Source organism: Pyxicephalus adspersus, chromosome 12 (assembly GCF_032062135.1).
Source record: "Pyxicephalus adspersus chromosome 12, UCB_Pads_2.0, whole genome shotgun sequence".
NCBI classification, from domain to species: domain Eukaryota; kingdom Metazoa; phylum Chordata; class Amphibia; order Anura; family Pyxicephalidae; genus Pyxicephalus; species Pyxicephalus adspersus.
The window spans coordinates 10270-32175 of record NC_092869.1 but is presented as its reverse complement, the minus strand read 5'-3'; the positions used below and the strand labels follow the sequence as shown (position 1 = coordinate 32175).

General features: G+C 39.7%; 3 protein-coding genes across 3 annotated transcripts in view; all 3 read right to left on the bottom strand.

Annotated features, from left to right (window-relative positions):
- The window catches only part of LOC140341939 (lens fiber membrane intrinsic protein-like), a 14137-nt gene extending 12141 nt beyond the window's left edge, over positions 1 to 1996 (bottom strand). The window contains exon 1 of the mRNA XM_072427896.1: positions 1911 to 1996. The gene's annotated coding sequence lies outside the window, so the exon portion shown is untranslated. The remainder of the gene's footprint in view (positions 1 to 1910) is intronic.
- Positions 1997 to 2632: 636 nt separating this feature from the next.
- LOC140341938 (V-type proton ATPase catalytic subunit A-like) lies at positions 2633 to 14998 on the bottom strand. The gene is made up of 14 exons (XM_072427895.1): positions 14910 to 14998; positions 14049 to 14177; positions 13158 to 13372; positions 8037 to 8174; positions 7793 to 7944; positions 7134 to 7296; positions 6924 to 7032; positions 6471 to 6593; positions 5997 to 6111; positions 5434 to 5497; positions 4922 to 5125; positions 4336 to 4430; positions 3969 to 4140; positions 2633 to 3070 (listed from the first exon to the last, which is right to left on the bottom strand). Exons 1-14 carry the CDS (start codon positions 14989 to 14991, stop codon positions 2978 to 2980), a joined length of 1854 nt encoding a protein of 617 aa, XP_072283996.1. The 5' UTR covers positions 14992 to 14998; the 3' UTR covers positions 2633 to 2977.
- Positions 14999 to 15571: 573 nt separating this feature from the next.
- Positions 15572 to 21906, bottom strand: part of ASPDH (aspartate dehydrogenase domain containing) — an 11219-nt gene continuing 4884 nt past the window's right edge. Inside the window, exons 7-8 of the mRNA XM_072428050.1 lie at positions 20078 to 20235; positions 15572 to 16006 (exon numbers count right to left, since the gene is read on the bottom strand). Of these exons, the coding sequence (XP_072284151.1) occupies positions 15969 to 16006; positions 20078 to 20235 (196 nt within the window). The 3' untranslated portion in view covers positions 15572 to 15968. The remainder of the gene's footprint in view (positions 16007 to 20077; positions 20236 to 21906) is intronic.

Here is a 21906-nt window from a genome sequence, read left to right as displayed (position 1 = left end):
CCTCCTGTATCACTGTCTGTATTAGTCTGTCATTTGCAATCCCTATTTAATGTACAGTGCTGCATAATATGTTGGTGCTATATAAATCCTGTTTATTAATAATAACAATAATAATAATAATAACAATAAATAATAATTTCATGCTTCCAGATGTATTCTTGATGCCAAGGTAATGGGCCCCCTGCTACGTTCCTGAACCATCTGCAACCAGTGCACTCAAAATAGACGCAAACTAAGCTGATCTTCCTTGTCTTACTTCGTTGTCGTCCTTGGGTAAATCCTGCTGGGGGTTGTCCTGGTTAACAGCCTGTCCTGCACATTATAGGGATTCCTATATATCTAGCGGTCACATTGCAGCTCCTGGGGTTGTCCTAGTTAACAGCTTGTCCTGCACATTCTAGGGATTCCTATATATCTAGCGGTCACATTGCAGCTCTGAAATGACTCCCATATTGTGGTGCCAGGCAGCCCTATCAGACCTAAGGAAAGAGCACGGCTGACTTTTAGGAGAAAAGATTTTCAGGCTTCTTTGGCTCTTAAATGTTATATGACACAGGTAAAGCCTGGGAGGAAGTCTGAATAAAAGTGTGGGTGACTTCTACAATGGATGGAGTTATTGGGGAATAATTGCCGGGGAAGAGGAATAAAGCTTTTTTCTGCAGATTGGGGAGGACATACAGTATATTGTTCCTATATAACTGTCTCTTGTGGTAATTGTGGGTTTATTGATTACATATTAATATCTAATAATTAGATATACATTTGTTCCATGTGTTGTTGTCTGTTTTGCTGAATATTGTCACACGTGTCCTTTGTTTGCCAGCATAGTAGGCATTTGGTATACAAACATTTACTTCTATATTACTGACTACATATTGTACATTATTTTAGTAGCTCATATATTGACATCATAATTATTATTTGTCCAACCTTCACTTCTGACCTACTGTCAGATAATAGTCCATTAGGAATCAGCTGACAGATAATCATCAATCACCCTCAAGCGTTTTTACAGATGCCTCTAGGCAGTGAACATTCATAAACAGGGCCACACGTGTAGCTGGCAATTATTTTACACAATGGTCTGATTTCGTAAAGCTCTCTAAGGCTGGAGAAGATACACTTTCATCAGTGAACCTGGGTGATCCAGTAAACCAGGAATGGATCAGGTCCAGGATTGAAAACAATTGCTAACAAATAGAAAATGGCTTCAATTTCATTCCAGAAATCCATTCCAGTTTTGCTGGATAACCCAGGTTCACTGATGAAAATGTATCTTCTCCAGCCTTAAATCAGGCCCAATGATATCGCACAGTGGTTTGCTAAACTCTGTGAACAAGTGTATCATTGCTGCATGCATGAAAATATGTGCGTCAAGAACCCCCAATCATCGTGAATAGTTTCTTCATAACTTCTTTTATCTAGCATGTGAAAGAAGCATAAGTCACTGCTGTTTTGGGGTCCACATTGCTATAATGTGGCCCCTGTATGCCAGTCACTAGCAACAATAAATGTTTGTATCCCCATGTTTCACAACCGTGCCCACTATTAGCCCCCTAAACCCTTTTTTTTTGTTTACCAACATGGTATTAGGGAATTTATTTCTAAATAGTTTCACCCAAGATTTGACCAATTTATTCACACTGTACATATTTTCCCATAAGAATGTTATACAATTTTGTGTATATATAACTTTCTAGTTTTGTGGTATCAGAGGGAGTCATTTAAATCTTTTCACATGCAGTGAATTATGCTTTATGCTGTAATATGAGGTTAAACCATTTGTCATTTTGGGAAAAGATAATAAAAAAACAATAATGTAAAGTGAAAAGATTTCCTTGTATTCTGTAAGTGCCCTTTTAGAATGAGCACAGCGTGAATCTGATGGTGTGTAAGTGCACAGGACATACCTTATTTCCGAGTAGCCATCGCTGACGGCCACCTAATGAGAAAGACCTCCAGCTTGTTATCCCAGGGAGGGGGTTCTGCTTTATAAAGACTCCCCCTTCCATTCTTTGTAATGCCAGGTACAATGCTGATAATGTGGAACTCTCTGGATGTTTGCGCTTCTCATGGCTTTGACTTTTGCTGATTCCAGGATGCTGTGTGACATTGTTACCAGAATCAGCAAGCTGGCACAAACATATCTGGGACTGTCCACTAACACCAAGCAAAGCGGACCTGAGACAATGCTTATTATACAGTGTGTTAGAGAGCACTGATAATGTGATCTTATTATTAAACTGTATTTATAAAGCACCAACATATTCTGCAGTGCTGTACAATGACAGACAGATACAGACAGATCGAAGTCCCACATAATCTTCCTTAAATCTACCCCCTGACCATTTTTTGTAGCATGACAATTGCTTGTGGCCATCAGCTGTTCCATGCCTGTAGCCTCTGCTAGTTTTTATTTACTGACCTTTGCTGATACCACACTTGAGGGCCCCTTTTTTTAGGTAGGTTGTTCACCACTGTTATTTAGTGTATGATGTCTATAGTATAGTATGAATTGTATAGAGAACATGATAATGTGTGTGAAGCATATATTGCATTACTGGTACCATATAACAGTTGTTCCTGATTTTTAGGGATAGTCCTGGCTAATTTTAGCATTCATTGCAAAAACTTTTTGTCCTGGAAATTTTCCTTTAATTTTTACATTTTAAATCTATACAAAAATAATTTAATTTTCTGTATGTTATGCTGACATTATTTTTTTGACATTGATAGGCAATGGTTCAATCCGTTCAGCAGATTTGTAAAGTTACCCTCAATCCTTACAGAGATCTTTACTTGTGATTGGCTGTTTGTTCTGTTCATCAGCTAAGTGACTATTGTGGCATAGAATATAATCATTATAATCTCTGCACTGATATTCAGTGTTTATAGAAGGTCAGTTCTATGGAAGCTTTTCTTCACAAATAAAAATTCTGTACATCGGGTCCCTGTGCACCTCCTGGGCACGGCACACTTAGTCTTCTAGGCTGCGGAATGCTGTCTGCATCTCTTCATACAGTTGCGCATAGTCAGCTTTAATTTTGGCTTCCCCATCCTTTACTGGATCCTGGGAAGGAAGAAATACCAGATCAAATGTCATATGAAATACCTGCAGCTTTATTATTTCTCATTTCAAATATATAGATATATTATATTTATCTCACTTTCCCAGAACTGAGTCTTGGACCCCCTCCGCTACCTCAGAAACTGATTAGCTTTAGTATAAGGCCTTATTACAAATAAGCCTTTTATGTTCTCATTTATTAGGATGTAAAATTAGAGGTTGGAATGTGATTTTTTTATGATTACAATTATTTGGATTTAAGGCTTTGTATGTTGTTTCTTTTCACGAAGGATCATAACTTGGAGATTCACTATTAGTCCAATGATCTAACAAAGAAGGATAGAATCGTACAGAATTGTGCAAATGTCTCAAATTATTGTTAGGTGGTTCTTCAACTAACGTCTGTGATATCTCCCTGAATGCAAACTGAGAGCATAGGCATCCAAGCTCTAACCTGCATCATGGAAGATCCATCCTAACACCTAGAACCTGGAAGATCTATCTTAAGTCTGACCTTAAAATATTAAGAAACCATGATAAATCTAATCCTGGAACAAAAATGATTATAACTCTAAAATGTTTAGTATTCTTCCTAACTCTAATCCCAGATTATGGAACATCCACCCTAATTTCAAGTATAGAATGCTGAAAATGTATCTTAATGGAAACTCAAGGACATGGAAGATTCACAGTAATGCTGGCCATAATGACAAGTATTTGGAAAACTATAAATGTATCATATGGGAGAAAAACCCTTCTAAATCAAATATTTGAAAGAACTATCCCTATCCTAATGCCTACGAAAGGCACCCTAACTTTTGTACCTGGGAAGATTCACCCTAATGGGTAATAAATGTGTACATTGCAGTTTTCAGAAGCTCCAGCATGACTAAACATTTACCTTAAATTTCATGGAGCTAAGTTTGTACATGATATCACCGAGATGTTCGCGAATTACAGCCCAAGTTATTTTATTTTCTGCCTGAGCTGTGGCTTCCACTGCATGTCGTGCCATGTCATAGAAAGCGATCATGTTCTGCAGCATACCCACTGTCTTGTAAAAAGGACAAAATCTGTAAAAAAATAAAGGGAAAAGCTGTGTTTATGGCGGTCCAATCTGTTGTGGACAAATATTGCAGACTTCATCACATTTTGTTCACACATAGAGCAGGAAAAGTCTGATTAGTTGATCTTTAGGCCTTATTGGATAGAAAGAAAGCCATAATTTGCCATTTGAGCATAAAAGGGTGATAAAAAGCAGTTAGTACCTGTCATAGGCGGAGTAACCATTCTGCTGGAGAAAATCATCTTTTATCAGTTTGGCAACTTCTAAGGTGATTTTATCTGCTTCTGCCAGTGAGGCCTACAAGACATAGACAATTGGTTTATTTCAGAGATATGTAAATCCCCATTCAGTTACTTAGTGCTGAACATCACAAGGAAATGATTTTTTATTTGTGCATAAATAAATAACATTGTACATAATAACAATGTTTACATGAAAATGGACACTGCTAGATTCAACAGAAATGTTAAAACCTATCACAGGGATATCTTTATGCTGACAGCTTCTGTTTCATTTCATGATTTCCTTACAATTAAACTTCATGGTAATAATTTATTACGCAGCATGGTTGGAGAATAAAGACAAAAGGCCTGTATGACATTGTACATAAGTTACCTGTATAGCTAATATATGTATACCTATATTTATATATAACATAATATATATATTCATAATACATGTATACTTATATGGATATATAATAATAATATAGCCAATGCTGTATACCTACCACAGCCTGGACCTAACCTGCTAAACTCCCTGAGAAGGTGGTGTTATCATGGCCTCACCTTTCCCACCAGCTGGACAATCTCAGCTAGGTCTTCTTCCTCCTGAAGGATCTCTTTCGCTTTAGTTCGGAGTGGTACCAACTCTGTAAAGTTTCTCTCATAATATTCATCCAATGCCCTCATGTACTTGCTGTAACTGATGAGCCAATTCACAGATGGAAAATGTTTCCTTTGGGCCAATTTCTTGTCCAGACCCCAGAACACCTTTAGAAGAACAAAAATGTATAATGTATATCTTCCATTGTAACACACACTGTTATGTATTAGGCTAAATATTGTGTATAGTACTAAACACTGCCTATGAACATCACACATATCTGTAAGTACTTAGTATGGTGAATGATGAATTGCAGACTAATGCTTAACCAATGACATGGGCTAGGCTTGGATTTCATACTGGACGTCCTTTGTGGTATGTGTATCCAGCTTTACCAGTATTACTGCTCCTTGTCCAGTCTAATTGGTTTCCCCTTCTGTCAATGTCTTCAATGCTAAATGCAATGGATGCCTACCTGCACAATACCCAGGGTGGCTGATGTGACCGGATCAGAGAAGTCACCGCCAGGTGGGGACACACTGTAATGAGAAATGATAGAAAAGAAGCAAAGTCTTAAACTATTAAATAGTAACCCATTTACATATAGTTATACAATAACAAGGTAATGAGGTCTAATGAAAGCATCATACATAATGTACTGAACCACACTCATAATCCCAAAAATGATTGAAGCTAAACAAATACTGTACATGTGGATGTAGCATGCACTTTAATATTATGATACCTATTTTATAGTGACCTTTGTACAGGTGTATACATAGAAAAGCTGCCTTATTCATGTATGAATATCTGTATGAAAATGGTATGAATATCTCTCGCACCTCTGCTCTGCCAGGACCCTATTCTGGCATCCTACAGGTGGAAGGAATGCAGGACATTTGTTTCTGCTTTAAAGCCCATTTCCTACTCCCTATGTATATATCATTCCAGAATAGCCACAGCCTGGCGCCAGATTTAAATCCTAAGCAGTTATTACAGATAATGAAATTTGGCTCTTGTGCAGATTTATCCACTCACGCTCCAACAATGCTGACACTTCCTTCTCTGCTAGGACTTCCCAGACACCGGACTCTTCCTGCCCGCTCATAAAAGGAAGCCAAACGGGCACCAAGGTACGCTGGGTAACCACTATCTGTAACACAAATCATTTCCAAAAATCACATGAGAATGAGGCCAGACATGTAATGAACTTTGAGATAATTATCCAGTAGAACATTGTGAAGAAATCTCCCTATTGTGGGAGGGACAGGAACACAAACTACAGGGGGAAATCTCCCCATTGTGGGAGGGGCAGAGACACAAACTACAGGGGGAAATCTCCCCATTGTGGGAGGGGCAGAGACACAAAATACTGGGGGAAATCTCCCAACTATTGGAGGAGCAGACACAAACTACAAGGGATAGTCTCCCTATTATGGGAGCAGCAGAGACACAAACTACTGCAGTCATTTTGCCAAAACTCATTGTCTTGAATTTAAAAATAATTCTTACCAGCTGGCATTTCTGCCAAACGTCCTGAGATTTCTCGCAGCGCTTCAGCCCACCGTGAAGTGGAATCAGCCATCATACTGACGTTATAACCCATATCTCGGAAATACTCAGACAGTGTGATTCCTTTTGGAAAGAGAACATTCTTCAGTCCCATTTGAATATGGGTAACTCACTTGCAATGAGATAGGAGAGCTATTGTCTAATGCTATAGCAATTTATTATTTTGAATCCACCCCACATTTTAATGTGATAAAAACCCTCCTGGCTTCTGACACAAGTCTAATAATGGGTATGATGCCTCACCTATGTCTAAAAATGGTAAGTAGTGTTGCTAGGAAAGGGGTTGGAAATACAGTCATCAGTACAGAGACATAAAGAAGGAAAACAATTAAATATATTACTGGACAGCTTTAGTCAGTATACAACATAGACAGATATACGACATCAGCTCACCTGTGTAGATTGAGGCCTCCCTAGCTGCCACTGGCATGTTGGATGTGTTTGCCACCAGAGTTGTCCTTTTCATGATTGTCTCAGTTTTTCCATCCACCTCCATTGTAAGCTGATTAATATTGAATATTTAGAATGAGTAAACATTATCTATCAGAGGGACTGAGGGTTGTCATTAGGCTTTAGTTACTAGTTGTCTTATAAACATCTCACCTCCGGAAAGTCTCTCAGCACCTCAGACATCTCATTACCTCTCTCTCCACAGCCCACATAAACTATGATATCACTGTTAGAGTACTTGGATAAGGCTTGAGAGATCACAGTCTTCCCACAACCAAAGGCTCCCGGGATTGCTGTGGTTCCACCTTGAACACATCTAAAAAGAAAATAGTTACATCTGATGAAAGATGGAACACAGAATATTCACATCAATCTGAAAGGTCAAACAATGAGTTGTGTCTCTTCATATTTAGGTGGCAAATGGAGTTGTACAAAGGCTGAACCACTCTTTGTATGGAGCTCTTGCAGCTAACTGTCTTCTAAATAGGACAGATGGTGCAAAAAATATCCAGCCCATCACTGATAATTCTGCATTCGCACCCAAGAAAGGAAGACTTTTAACAGCTGATCCGCTTAGGCATTGTTAGAGTTTTTTTCTTCTTATAATTTGGACTGGTAGAGCTGTCAGTGTCAGCCAATCTAATTCTTTCCTCCTGCCTGGACAAATAAGATTGGACAGGTTTGTATAATTTACTCTGTTGTTAAATTTTTATGAATCACACATTTATATAGCTTATAATTTTGGTTTTAGGTCAGAATTGTATGGCAAAACAATGGTTAATAAGCTTTAATAAATCTGTTAATGGACATACGGGAAAAGAGCGTCCAAAACTCTCTGTCCGGTGAGCAGTGGGTAGTTGGCTGGAAGCTTCTCAGCAGTTGGCCGAATCTGTCGCACTGGCCACACCTGTACCATGGTTAGCTTCTCTTTAATACCTTCAAAGTCCAATTCTAGAACCACATCCTAGAGAAGACACAATGATAATGTGAACGTGGCCAACCTAAGGACATTAGACAGAGGACATTCTAAAGCAATGACTTTCCATATTAACTCACCGATATATCATAGTTTCCAGGGGGAGCGATGTAAGTAACAGTTCCACAACTTCGGGGGGGCACCATAATTTTGTGTTTAATTAGAGAATTCTCTGTGACAATCCCATAGATATCCCCTCCAGTAACATGACTACCAGTCTGCAGAAGAAAAATTCTTAAAGGTTATATTACCCATCCCTGATTTATAATTTACTTATATATTTACAGAAATAAAATGATGATTACCTAATTATGATTACAGTAATGTCTGGGGAACTACTAACTAAGCAAATTAGAAATAGAATTCTTTCCTACAGATACTTTTATTTACTCCCAATTAATACTGACACTATGTAGGTAAATAAGCCTTTAACTATGCAAAATAAAACCGACACACCCCACCAACTCTTGGTAGACACAACAACAAACTCTTGGTAGACACACAACCCACCAACTCTTGGTAGACACAACAACAAACTCTTGGAATACACACCCCACTAACGTCTGTTTGACACACCCAACCAACTCTTAGGAGACACCATGCCCAACTCCTGATAGACCCACTGATCAACTCCTGGTAGACACACTGATCAACTCTTGGTAGTGTGACAGTGTCCCAAAAATGTCAGGTAAAGTGTTATAAAGGCTCCAGGGAATAGATAATAAGTACGTGTGTTTAGGTTTTTAGGAAGGAAAACCAGGGCCCTGGAGCCAGCCAAGGGAGTGAAAGGGTTGGTTCCTTGGCCCAACCCTGATTTTGGATATATCCACCTGCACTCAGGTGCAAGTAATAGGAGATGATCAGCCAGTGTGTGGCAGGCTGAATTGTGATCAGTCAGAGGCTGAAGTGAGCAGTCAGAGGCTGAGAAAGCTGCCAGAGGGTTCCAGGCTGAGAAGGCTGCCAGAGGGTTGCCAGAGGGTTCCAGGCTGAGAAGGCTGCCAGAGGGTTCCAGGCTGAAAAGGCAGTGTCACGGTCCCTTCCGTGACTGAAATTAGAGGATCTGTCAGACAAGCTGCATGTGAGGTTATCTGACGGTCTCTTTGTTTTTACTTGTTTCTGTGTTGTTGTTTGTAATGACCACACACCTTGTATCAGGTGCGGCTGGTGGTCATTACTGCTCCTCCATTTAGTCTGGCCTCACACTTCATGCTGTGCGGTTGATATTCACTGCTGGGATGTGAAGCGCTGGAGTGTTGTGCCATCCTGAGTTCATGTTTATATATCTGCTATTAAGATAAGTTGAATTACTTTTGGTGTTTTGTGGTTATTTAGTTGTTTACTAGGCCTCAGGGAGACACTGGGTCTTTCATAAGGGAAGGAACCAGCAGTCTCAAGCCAGTCATTACTCCTAGGGCTATATAGGGCTAGTAGGGCCTAGGTTCCTGTGTATGAGTATTCTCACCATCAGGGGATACTCATACTGTTAGGAGTTAGGGCTAGATTAGGGTGTCTGCAAGGGGTGACCATTCCCTTTTCCCCAGTCATTGGAGGCCTAGTACTGAGTATAACCTTTCTGTTTCTCTCCCTTCCCTGTTATCCGTGACAGGCAGCCAGAGGGTCCCAGGCAGGAGAAGGGAGCCAGAGTGGGTTCCAGGCCCCATGAGAGGGGACAGAGCTCCAGGAAAGCCAGCCGGTATAACCAGATTGGAACTGTGAATGAAACAGTGTTGATTTAGTGTGTGTTAATAAGAGAGGGCACATAAGTGAGGTAGCCAGAGGCCCAGCCGGGCTACTGTTTATTGTTTTGTTGTAAAGTTTTGGAGTGTGCAGTAACACTTGGCTAAAAAAGTAAATACTGCTGTTATTTTGGACTTTTGGAGTCTGCTGCCTATTATCTGCCCTGTAAGTATCCCGTTACCATGAGCAACCCCCAGTGATAAACCACAGTAGACACACCCCACCAACTCCTGTTAGACACCCTGACCAACTCCTGGTAGACACAACGACCAACTCTTGGAAGACACACCCCACCAACTCCTGTTAGACACCCCGACCAACTCCTGGTAGACACAACAACCAACTCTTGGAAGACACACCCCCACCAACTCCTGCAACAGTAATGTCTGGGGAACTACCAACTAAGCAAATTAGAAATAAAATTCTTTCCTTCAGATACTTTTATTTTCTCCCAAATAATACTGACACTATGTAGGTAAATGAACTTTTAACTATGCAAAATAAAACTGAAAGATACAGAGTGATAAATTACCCACTCCTCGTAAACATACTCCCAATGATTCTTGGTAGATACACTCCACCAACTCTTTGTAGACACCCTCATCCACTCCTGGTAGACACATACCAACAACTCCTGATAGACTAACCATACTCACCTCTAGTAGACACCCCACCCTCACCTGATAGACACGCTCCACCCACTCCTGGTAAACACACCCTATCCCCTCCTGGTAGACACACCCTTCAACTCCTGGTAGACACACTGTACCCCTCCTGGTAGACACACCCTACCCACCTCTTTTAGACACCCCCACCAACTCCTGGTAGACACCTCCACCAATTGTTGTTAGACACACTGACCAACTCCTTGTAGACCCACCCCACCATCTCCTGGTAAACACCTCAATCAACTCTTGGTAGACACCCGCACCAATTCCTGGTAGACACCCCCACCAACTCCTGGTAGACACAACGACCAACTCCTGGTAGACACACTGTACCCCTCCTGGTAGACACACTCTACCCACCCCTTCTAGACACCCCCACCAACTCCTGGTAGAAACACCGACTAAGTCTTGGTAGACACCTCCACCAATTGTTGTTAGACACACTGACCAACTTCTGGTAGACACACCCCACCATCTCCTGGTAAACACCTCAACCAACTCTTGGAAGACACACCCACCAACTCCTGTTAGACATCCCCACCAACTCCTAGTAGACACCCCCACCAACTCCTGGTACTAACCCCTGATAGAAACAACAACCAACACTTGGAAGACACACCCCACCAACTCCTGTTAGACACAACAACCAACTCCTGGTAGACACAGAGACCAACTCCTGGTAGACACAGTGACCGTCTCTTGGTAGACACACTCCACCAACCCCTGGTAGACCTAATGACCAACTCTTGGTAGTCACCCCCACCAACTCCTGGTGGACACAGGTATCAACTCCTGGTGGACACAGTGACCGTCTCTTTGTAGACACACTCCACCAACTTCTGGTAGACCTAATGACCAACTCTAGGTGGACATCCCCACCAACTATTGGTAGACACAAGGACCAACTCCTAGCAGACACACCGACCAACTCCTGGTAGACCCAACGACAAACTCCTTGTAGAGACACCCCACCAACTCCTGGTAGACCCAACAACAAACTCCTTGTAGAGACACCCCACCAACTCCTGGTAGACACACCCACCAACTCCTGGTAGACACAACAACTAACTCCTGGTAGACACAAAGACCACCTAGTGGTAGACACACCGTCCAACTCTTGGTAGACACATCCCACCAAATCCTTGTAGACTCGCCCACTGATTCCTGGTAGACACAACGACCAACTCCTGGTAGACACACCCCACCAACTCCTGGTAGATCCAACGATAAACGCCTTGTAGAGACACCCAGCCAACTTCAGGTACACACAACCACGAACTCTTGGTAGACACCCCCACCAACTCCTGGTAGATACAACGACCAATTCTTGGAGACACACCCCACCATGATTTAATTTAATGTAAGCTGTAAACAGGAAGCAAAAACAGGAAAGAGAAAACTATTTAATTTTAACAGAACAAATTTTCCATTATTAAGAGCGGCTCTCTGTGACTTAGACTGGGAGACAATATTGTCCTCAAGGAACACAGAACAGAAATGGGAATGTTTCAAGTCTGTTCTTCAAAAGCAAACTGAAAAATATATTCCAATGGGTAATAAGTTTAAGAGGCTAAAATTAAAACCTATGTGGCTCACAGCTGATGTTAAAAAAGCCATAAGGAACAAGAAAAGGGCATTCCAAAAATATAAAAATGAAGGATCACCTTTATCATCTGAAACCTATAAAGAATATAACAAAAGATGTAAAAAGGAGATAAAATGTGCAAAACTTCAAAATGAAAGACTGCAAAGGAAAGTAAGGCAAACCCCCCAAAATTTTTCAAATATATTAATAGTAAACAGATCAGATCTGAGCATGTAGGCCCCATAAAGAATATATCTGGGTTGGTAACTGGGGATAAAGACAAGGCAGATTTACTAAACACTTTTTTTAGCTCTGTGTACACGAAGGAAAATGGCAGAGCTCAAGTCTAAATTCATAATAGCAATGTCAATGCCTTAAATGATTCACAAGGGCTCAGAATTGATATGATTGAGAAACAGTTTGGAAAAATTATAGTTGACAAAGCACCAGGACCTGATGGATTACATCCACGTGTCCTCAAAGAGCTGAGCTCAGTTATTTCAAAGCCATTATTTCTGATTTTTAGAGACTCTTTAGTCACTGGCAAGTTACCGATGGATTGGCGTAAGGCCAATGTGGTTCCTATCTTCAAAAATGGAGCAAAGATGTTATCAGGTAACTACATACCCGTTAGTTTAACGTCCATAGTTGGAAAGGTCTTAGAGAGTTTGATAAAGAACCACATAGAGGAGTTTTTGCTAGAAAATAATATTATAGGTGATAGTCAGCATGGCTTCAAGAAGGACAGAAGTTGTCAAACAAATTTACTCTCTTTTTATGAGGAAGTAAACAGGTAGACAGTGGAGTAGCAGTTGATATTGTGTACTTGGCATTTGCTAAAACATTTGACACTGTACCCCACAGACGGTTAACATGCAAGTTAGGGTTGATAGGTTTAGAAAAGTCAATCTGTAAATGGATAGAGAACTGGCTTAAAGATCACATCCAGAGAGTTGTAATTAATGATTCATACTCTGAATGGTGTAAGGGTATTAGTGGTGTACCCCAGGGTTCAGTGTTGGGACCTTTACTGTGTAACATCTTTATAAATGATATAGAGTTTGGGATTAAATATGTTTATTTCCCTAGTGGTTGAACTTGATGGACTTTTTTCGACCTAACCTACTATGTAACTAACTCCTGGTAGACATCAAGACCAACTTCTGGCAGACACAGGTAAAATACAACTCACTGATTTTTTTTGCACTTACCCGGATGCTTTTGTCTGGAATAAATTCCCACTTAATATCTCTCGACAAAGCATTGATATTAATACCACGTGGGATGTAAATACTTTTTGTCAAGTCTGAAATATCCTTCAAAGGACGTTGGATCCCATCAAAGATGTTTCCCATAATGCCAGGACCCAACTCTACAGAGAGAGGTTTTCCAGTTCGCATCACCGGATCTCCCACCGACACACCAGCTAGGTGTATTACACTAAGGAAAAGAAAAATATCTGCGCATTTCACAAATTTGGTTCGCTTGCTGTATCTGTAGATATATCCCCCTGAACACTAACTGCACAAGGGCTGCTGACATTCTTTCGTCCTCAGATTTAAGAGTGCAGGGCCATGGGCTTACTTTCCTAGCAGGGAGGAAATTTTGTGAGGTTTCTACATTCTCTGCTGTAGCAAACAGTGTTGTAACAGAACCATACATGTTTTTTTTTTATTTTGTCATGTGTGAATAGTCAGGTGCAGCACCATGGCTTCTGTTTTCTGTTACCAAGCACAGAAACATTTTATTATGTGATTTTATTCTCTCTTTTGTTCAATCTCCTTACCCTGTTTTTATCCAATCAGAGTTAGATATGTACAAAGGGTCAAACCCAAATTGTCATTTTGGGTGAGATATATACAGAGTGTTCCCCAAAACTGTCACAGTGGGATGAAGTATTTATTTGGGGCTATATCCCAATCCTTAAAATGTGATAATATATTTGCAGAAAGTATCATTTGAATTTTATCAGATGAAATACATACACAAGTAAACCCCAAATACTAACATTGGTAAATATGTACATAGCATGTCACCCCAGAATGTTCACTTTGGGGTGAGATTTGTACAAAGTGTCACCTCTTAATCAGATAAAAGGATACAGGTCTCTTCATATACTTGAATAGTGGCCAAGTCTCCCTCAAGCCGGATAATCTCACCCACTAGTTCTGAATGGCCAACTCGAACCAGCTCGTACATGGCAGCCCCTGCCATCTGTGCTGCGGTGACAACTGTAAGTAAAGACATTGAGTCACTGTCTGACCTGTGCATAGGACATCCAAACTTTTCAGGCTGTGATATACACCCAATTTGGCAAGAAGTGCAGGACACAAATGTCAAATTCTAAGTTCTGTGTGTATTTACAGCCTACTAGAAAATTCTTCATTTTAATGGCCATTTTAATTGTTTTTACAAATTAATTATTTAATTATACAATACATTTTCACTTTTATTTTCCATTATCAGGCAGGCTAGGAATTAATGAACTTCTGCATGTCTTGCTTGGAATTATGTCATGCTGACCTGGCCAATCATGATGGCCAAAGACATGGAATGGAGAATAAAGAAGATGGCAGCATTCTGGGAGGTAACAGGGACAGGTGGGTTCTGCTTTAACTTTTATCTAGTGCCAATTTAGACAGTGCTTTATGGTCCATACAGGTCCGTTCTTCAACTGCCCCTCAAATCTCAGAATCTAACGTCCCTACTATATTTATATGCCACCAGCACAGTCTGATGGCAATGTTGAAGAGAAGCCATTTACCCAACTGAACGGAGAGAAAATACAATCTCCATGCAAATAGTGTTTGGTGCAAGATTAAACCTGGGACCCTATTACTGCAAAGGAAAGAATGCTACCCACCGAACCACATAATAGTATAGCATGGTAATTATTAACATGACTACAGATTTTGAAAATTGCCATGTAGAGAATATTATTAATTATTTATTATTGATGATACCTGGTCCAGAGACCCCATGGACAAATCCCAGCATGCTTTCTTGCTCCTCATCACTGATTTTTGGCAGTTTTGAAAAATCCATATTTTCACACCCTAGAAACAAAGAAAAAAATCTGTTCTGTTTTGTTGACGTTCTATTACATTGCCATTCTAGTTATTGTCAGGAAATACAATAATGTCATACACAAGAGATAATATTCTGCCAGCCTCCATGCCTACAGCTTCTGCATTGCACACAACTGTGGGGTTGTAGATGTCCATGTGTTTTTTGGATACATTTGAAATAAATAAATAAACTACATACCAAAAAAGAGGGGGGGGATACTGCAGTGCTGTACAGGGATTACTGAGCCAGTCCCATCAGTCTCTGTACAGAGGAGCTGACACTCTAATGTCCCCCCACAGTCACACACTATTAGCTGTACAGAGAACACTGAGCTAGTCCTATCAGTCTCTGTACAGTGGAGCTCTTGGGAACTTAGAATGTAAACTCCTGCAAACAAAGAGTGATATCAAGAGTTTTTTTTTAAAGAATTGTAGATACATCATGTTGTTTTTTTTTTCTGGAGCAATTTATTTCCTTCATTTAAAAATTACATTTTATATTCTGTGAAATTTAGAAATGACATACTTAGGTATACAAAAGATAATGAACATACTACTATAATTGCATCTTTATTTATTCTTTTATTTGCAGGTACATATTTTTAGACTGCTTTATGTTCACTTTCATCATACGTTACCCCAATAAAAAGGATCCCCACTGATTATTGTTTGTGGTATTATTGAGCAGATAACAAAACTGGTTTTCAAAGGGAGGGAAGAAAAAGAAAGAATAATAGTATACAAGAGAGTATAAGAAAAGAGTTCCACTAACTATTGCAGTTGGAATATAAAATATAAATATGTACTTATCTACACACAGAAAAAAAGGTTAGCTTTCAAATTTAATTTTGCACAATTTTCCCAGAGTCACCATTGGTCTAATTAGTATTTTTAGGTAACAGGTTCTTTTTTTCCAGCATTATTTGAAAATGGTGTCATGTACATTCTTCCAGCTCAGCATAGATAAACCCGTCCTCCATGACCTGTACACACTGCAGAAGAGAATGGAAAATGGTAATTATTAATGTGTTATGAGAAAAATCTCTTAAATTTTAAACATTTATGTGAGAATCCTCAGATGGGAGTTGAAATTCCCTCGCCTCCCAAGCTGCAAAAATCTAGCATTGGGATCAGAGAATGGCAGCTAACGTACTAACCCTAATGCTTTTCTGTCTACTAACTTCTTACATTATATTTGATGATAAACATAGCAATCTGTTACCAGTTCTGTCTGCCTCCCTCACTTACACTTATGTACATTCATTTGGTAATAACATTTTTTTCTATTTCCATAATGATCAATAATTGATGTCACATCCTAATAAAAACATATGTATGTATTAACCCAACGTTTGATGGGATTTTTAAGGCATCACACATCATCAATATACATTAAAAAATGTCAGCAAACTTTATTTAAAAAAAAATCTTTAAAAACAAAGTACAAAAAGTCCAAACAATCACATCAATGTACATAAATCTGAAAATCAGGAATATATATGTCCATGGTTTTATGATATTAGATACTACGCATTTCAGGGATATTTGTGTCTGCTTTTTCAGAAATTATGAATAAGAGCAAATGGAAACAGCCAACCATGTATCTTCTCCTCATAATTGTGCTCACACATCGGTGGAAGAAAGACCAGGGGAGCAGCACACAACGCCACAGCAAGATCACCTTAAGTTTTAAAGTTATGGCGGCCATTATTTTACCCTTTTTACAACCAACAAAAGAATGCTGCATAATATAAAACCAAAAGCCGGCCTGTAATCTGTGGATTGGCTCTCACCCTGCTATACCATCATGAGAAAAAGGCTTTACATATCAGAACATAGCAATAAAAGTCATCTGCTCCCTAGCAGGTTCTAAATTTTCTAATTGTTCTAATTTTAAAACAACACAGAACAGATTTCACTGGGTGAATGTTTAACAAACATAGAGAAGCCATGTGTGAATAACACCCTATGATCCAGTAGCTTGTAAAAGCCCCTTTACCAACAATATCTTTGTCGTCATTTTCTGGATGACATTATCAGTCTTTCAAGTTATTGTGGAGGAAATTTGGCCAGCTTTTCTTAACAATATTGCTTAAGTTCATTAAAGGGGTTTGGGCATTCATTTAGGGTTTGCAGGTGCCACCACAGTGTTTCAATAAAGTTGAGATCTAGACTTTGACTGGGCCATTACAACACCTTGATGCTTTTCTTTTTCAACAATTCTGTTGTAGATTTGCTGGTGTGCTTGGAATCAGTGTTCTGTTTTCTGACCCAATTTCTGCCAAGCTTTAGCTGTCACACAGATGGCCTCACTCACTAGAAAACTTTGGTACACATAGGAGTTCATGGTCAACTCGATTAGTGTAAGGATGACTGAAAGACAACCCCAATTCATCAATCGTTCACCATCGTTGTGATGGTTAGTAGGTATGAGGTGTTTATGCCAATACGCTGGGTTTCATTTTTATCATAGTGTTGAGTATTTTGGCCAAGCGTTTTCACTTTGGTCTGATCTGCCCAGAGGACATTGATTCAGAAGTCTTGTTGTTTTTTCAGATTTAACTTTACTAACATTTACTGGTATGTTTATTTTAGAGAAAGGAGAATCTTTATCTTGACAACCCTTTCAAACAAACTATAAATCTTCAGTCTTTTTCTGATTGCACGGTCATGAAGTTTTCTATGCTATCTGCTGCCAATTTTACAATTTTTGTGAGTATTGCACAATATGATCTAGGGGATGAATTTGTTGGAATCTCCACTCATGGAAAGCCTGGCAGTTGTACTGAATGTTTTCCATCTATGAATAACCTTTTTCATAGTTGAATGATGGACTTTGGATCCCAGATTGATGGGCAACAACAATTGCTTCTCTGAGATCATTGCTGATGTCTTTACTTATTGGCATTGTGATAACACACACCTGAATGCTCCAGACCAGCAAACTGCTTTTATAGAGGGGGTCACACATTTGCCGATGATCAATTCATCAATACATTTGATGAGCAGCACTTGGCTGCTACTTTCCCTCTTCATTCCTTTGCAAGTGGTAAGGCTGTGCTTAATTTTTTACCCACTGCCTCAGCATTTTGACCTAGCCTTTCTTAAATATATAGTGACACAGTGTAATATGCCAGGTGTTGTTATTCTTCTGATCTTGTATTTAAATAGTTTTAAGACTTGCTAGTTACAGATGATCTTTTGTTTTCAAGAAATTGTCACTTTAAAGCAGTAATTTTTTTAAATCAAAATTCTTCAGAATTGCACACATTTTAAATTACTTCTTTGCACTCATATAATGATAAAGACAGAGGTAAGTAAATCCATTGAAGGGTCAAAAAAGTCAGAGAAAATGTATGCAATACACTAATGATTGTAATTAAAACTTGGGGTTTTCGATCGAATAGGGCGATATTGTTCGGGTGATCAAACATCCAATTCGAACACCATTAAAGTCAATAGGGGGGAAATTTGGGTTATTTTTCGGGACTGTGTAGAACTGCAAGAGCAATCAGGGGAGCAGAGCGGACAGCTGTTGCAGCCCTAGAATAACTATAGTATGTGTTCTTGGATGGAGTTTCTCTATCCAAGAACACAGGAATCCCACGGGATCCCCAGGCACTAGAGGCTAAATGAGGATAAGTCTCCTCATTCATTCACCTCTAGTGCTCTGTGATTGGCTGGGGAAAGGAAAATCCTGATGACGCTTGAGCTGTCTTCAGGGTTTATCTTTCCTCAGCCTATCACTGAGCACTAGAGGTGATGAATGGGGAGATTTGTCCTCATTTACTCTCTAGTGCCCAGGGATCCCACACTGACAGGAGGATTCCCACGGCTGCACATTCTGCAAATCCTGTCATCGTGGGATAACCTGTAAAAAAGTAAAAGTTAGTTACACAAATCACACACATTCAATAAATTAGTTTAACTTTTTTTAACACTTTTTTTTTTACAGACGAATTCGCAAAGTCGAATCCCGTGTTTTTCGGGTCGGGTCCATCCAAATTCAAACAGCCATATTCGGGTTGAATATAAGGACAACCCGAATTTGAACACCAACACTACTGAGTTACCTTTTCATGGGACATTTTGGGAAACCAGATGTTCCCCTTTGGCACAGTCAGCTGGATCCAATAAATGGTATCTGTCTGCATGAGCCGGTGAACTCTGGGGGTACGCTGTTGGGTATTTTTGAAAATTTTTTTTCTAATGTTGCACCATTGAAAGCTTTTGGTAAATTAACCTCCTGTGACCACACCTGTGCTTTATTACACACATTAAAATAAACACTTTACCTTGTAATGACATACACCACCGTCTATTTTTTGGTTTTTGGGGTCCCAATGTACCCCAGTGCAGCAAACTTTTGTGCAATTCATATAATGATTAATGATGGTTGAGGAGTGCATCCAAGTTTATTACCTCGGTAAAGCGTTTTATTTTATATCTTCAAGTTTCTTGACACTAACTAACTAAAGGGTATTATTTGATTTGCTTTTCCTGCAAAATGTGTTGAGTGTGTTATGTAGGCTCCATTGAAGGTTTTATAAAATAGAAGTGTCATATTTTAGAGATTCTTGTAAAAGACTTCTACAGGAGCCTTGGGGATGTATTTTGTATTTTGTGTATGTTTTTGTACAGATGTTTAATATGTATATAGTAGATGTATGTTATTTGTGTACATGATATAGATAAAGTACCGGTACCGTTTTTACTGAAATGTTCTTGTTGCCCATAAGATCTCTTGTTTCTATTTTCTTCTGTGTTTACGTTTAGCACATAGAGTGCTGTGATTGGACAACTCATGAGCACCACTTAGTAAAGTGAATTGAGTGCTATTGCATGATGGAATAGAGGTGTTAGGATTAAGGTAACCATAACTCCATGGGATGCTATTCCAAATGAACGACACACTAATTGCTAGAATGTGCATATTGCAGCACCACATGTTGTATCATGTGAGTTACCACAATGCAAAGATGTGACCCTGGCCTGAAATATTATCTCACTCATTCTTAGATATAACACATAAGACAATTAAAATTGTATAGGCATGTGTTTACCCAAGACACTGCTCCAGAATGACAGGAAGGTGGCACTGCCAGTCACATGGCCCGGTTCTGCGGGGTTACATCTTTTTGTTGTAACACTGAATACTTGACCAGTTTCTTTGCTTTTTGTTCCGGTGACTTCTATGTCCACCACGTGCCAATTGGGGATACTGCAATGAATGAAATACATTTATTAGTTAGTTGGTGGATGGTAATGGTTAGGATTATGAAAAGGGAGCTCAATATGGTTCATTTACAGAAGCAGTTAAAGCTGTTTACTAAAGGTAATTATACCTCTGCAATGAATCATTCACTTAGCTTGCTGGATAAGATAAGATGAAGCTCTACTGACTTTAGACATCATTGATGTCAGGAGTGCTGTCATAAAAAAAGGAGAGGGGGCACCGAAATAGTGAAGACTATCCATGGCGAGCGCGCACCCCAGTTATGTAAACACCTGCATGCCCATTCCCAATAAAAGAGAGGGCATAGTGTGCCCCCCCCCCCACTACACCTGATTGATGTGTGAATCTTTTCATACTGAGTTTTCAGTACGTGGAGTGTACTTTTTTCATGCAGAGTGATATTTTACTTTGCTAAATAAACGTCCTAAATTCCTTCAGGCCAAATTATCGCCATTGTTTTTGAAGAACTGATTTGTCAATTGTTTGGTGACCCAAATTCAGGGAATGTTTCCCTTTTGGATACTTGGATCCAAAGACAAAGCTCCAATCCCCTGATAATTACACAAATAAACCAAACTGAAGTAATAAATAGACAATACATTATTAGTTATTATTATACAGTACTTATATAGCGCCATCTTATTATGCAGCGCTGTACAAAGTCCATAGTCATGTCACTAACTGTCCCTCAAAGGGGCCCACAATCCAACATCCCTACCATGATCATATCTAATTTATACAGTCTAAGGTCAATTTTTTTTAGATTGCTTACTGCATGTTTTTGGGATGTGGGAGGAAACTGGAGTACCCAGAGGAAAACCACACAGACACGGGAAGAACCTGCAAACTCCATGCAGATAGTGTCCTGGCCGAGATTTGAACCTAGCGCTGCAAAGGCCGGAGTGCTACCACTGAGCCACCGTGCTGCCCTTAGTTACAATGATTACGGGGTCTGATGAAGTGTATATACACCACCATATGATGATAGGAGTCCTCCCTCTGCCCTGAGAGGCAACTGCCTGGAATGCTTTTTAGTATGAGCTGGCATGCCCACACATTTGGGTTTTCAGACTTTGAACTCCTTGATGAATATGGCTGTAAAAATTTAACGTGGCCTCTAGCAGAAAGCAGAAGACTTGTAATCACAGAACACATCTCTATCTTGCTTCTGGATTCTGAAATCCTGACCATCATCATCTTCATTCAGATACCCTCCTTCCTCACACCTGAAAGAGCCGATACATAAAGGAACTACCAAGGTCTCATCACCAGGTGCGGAACGCTCCAATACATATTTTCCCAAAGTGTTCCCTCAGAAAAGAATGCTAGACTAATACAATGTGATTTAGTAACATTTGCTGGTAAAAAACTACTGGGGAAGTATGGGCAGAGATAAAAAAAAAATGGGGGATTGGGGGGGGGGATCTTATCATTGTGGGAGGGACAGAGATAAAAACTATGGTGGGGGGGAAATCTTAATATGGGAGGGGCAGAGATAAAAAATATGGTGGGGGGTAAATCCCTTTGTGGGGGGGGCAGAGATAAAAAAACTATGGTGGGGAAATCTTATCATTGTGGGAGGGACAGAGATAAAAACTATGGTGGGGGGGAAATCTTATTATGGGAGGGGCAGAGATAAAAAATATGGTGGGGGGT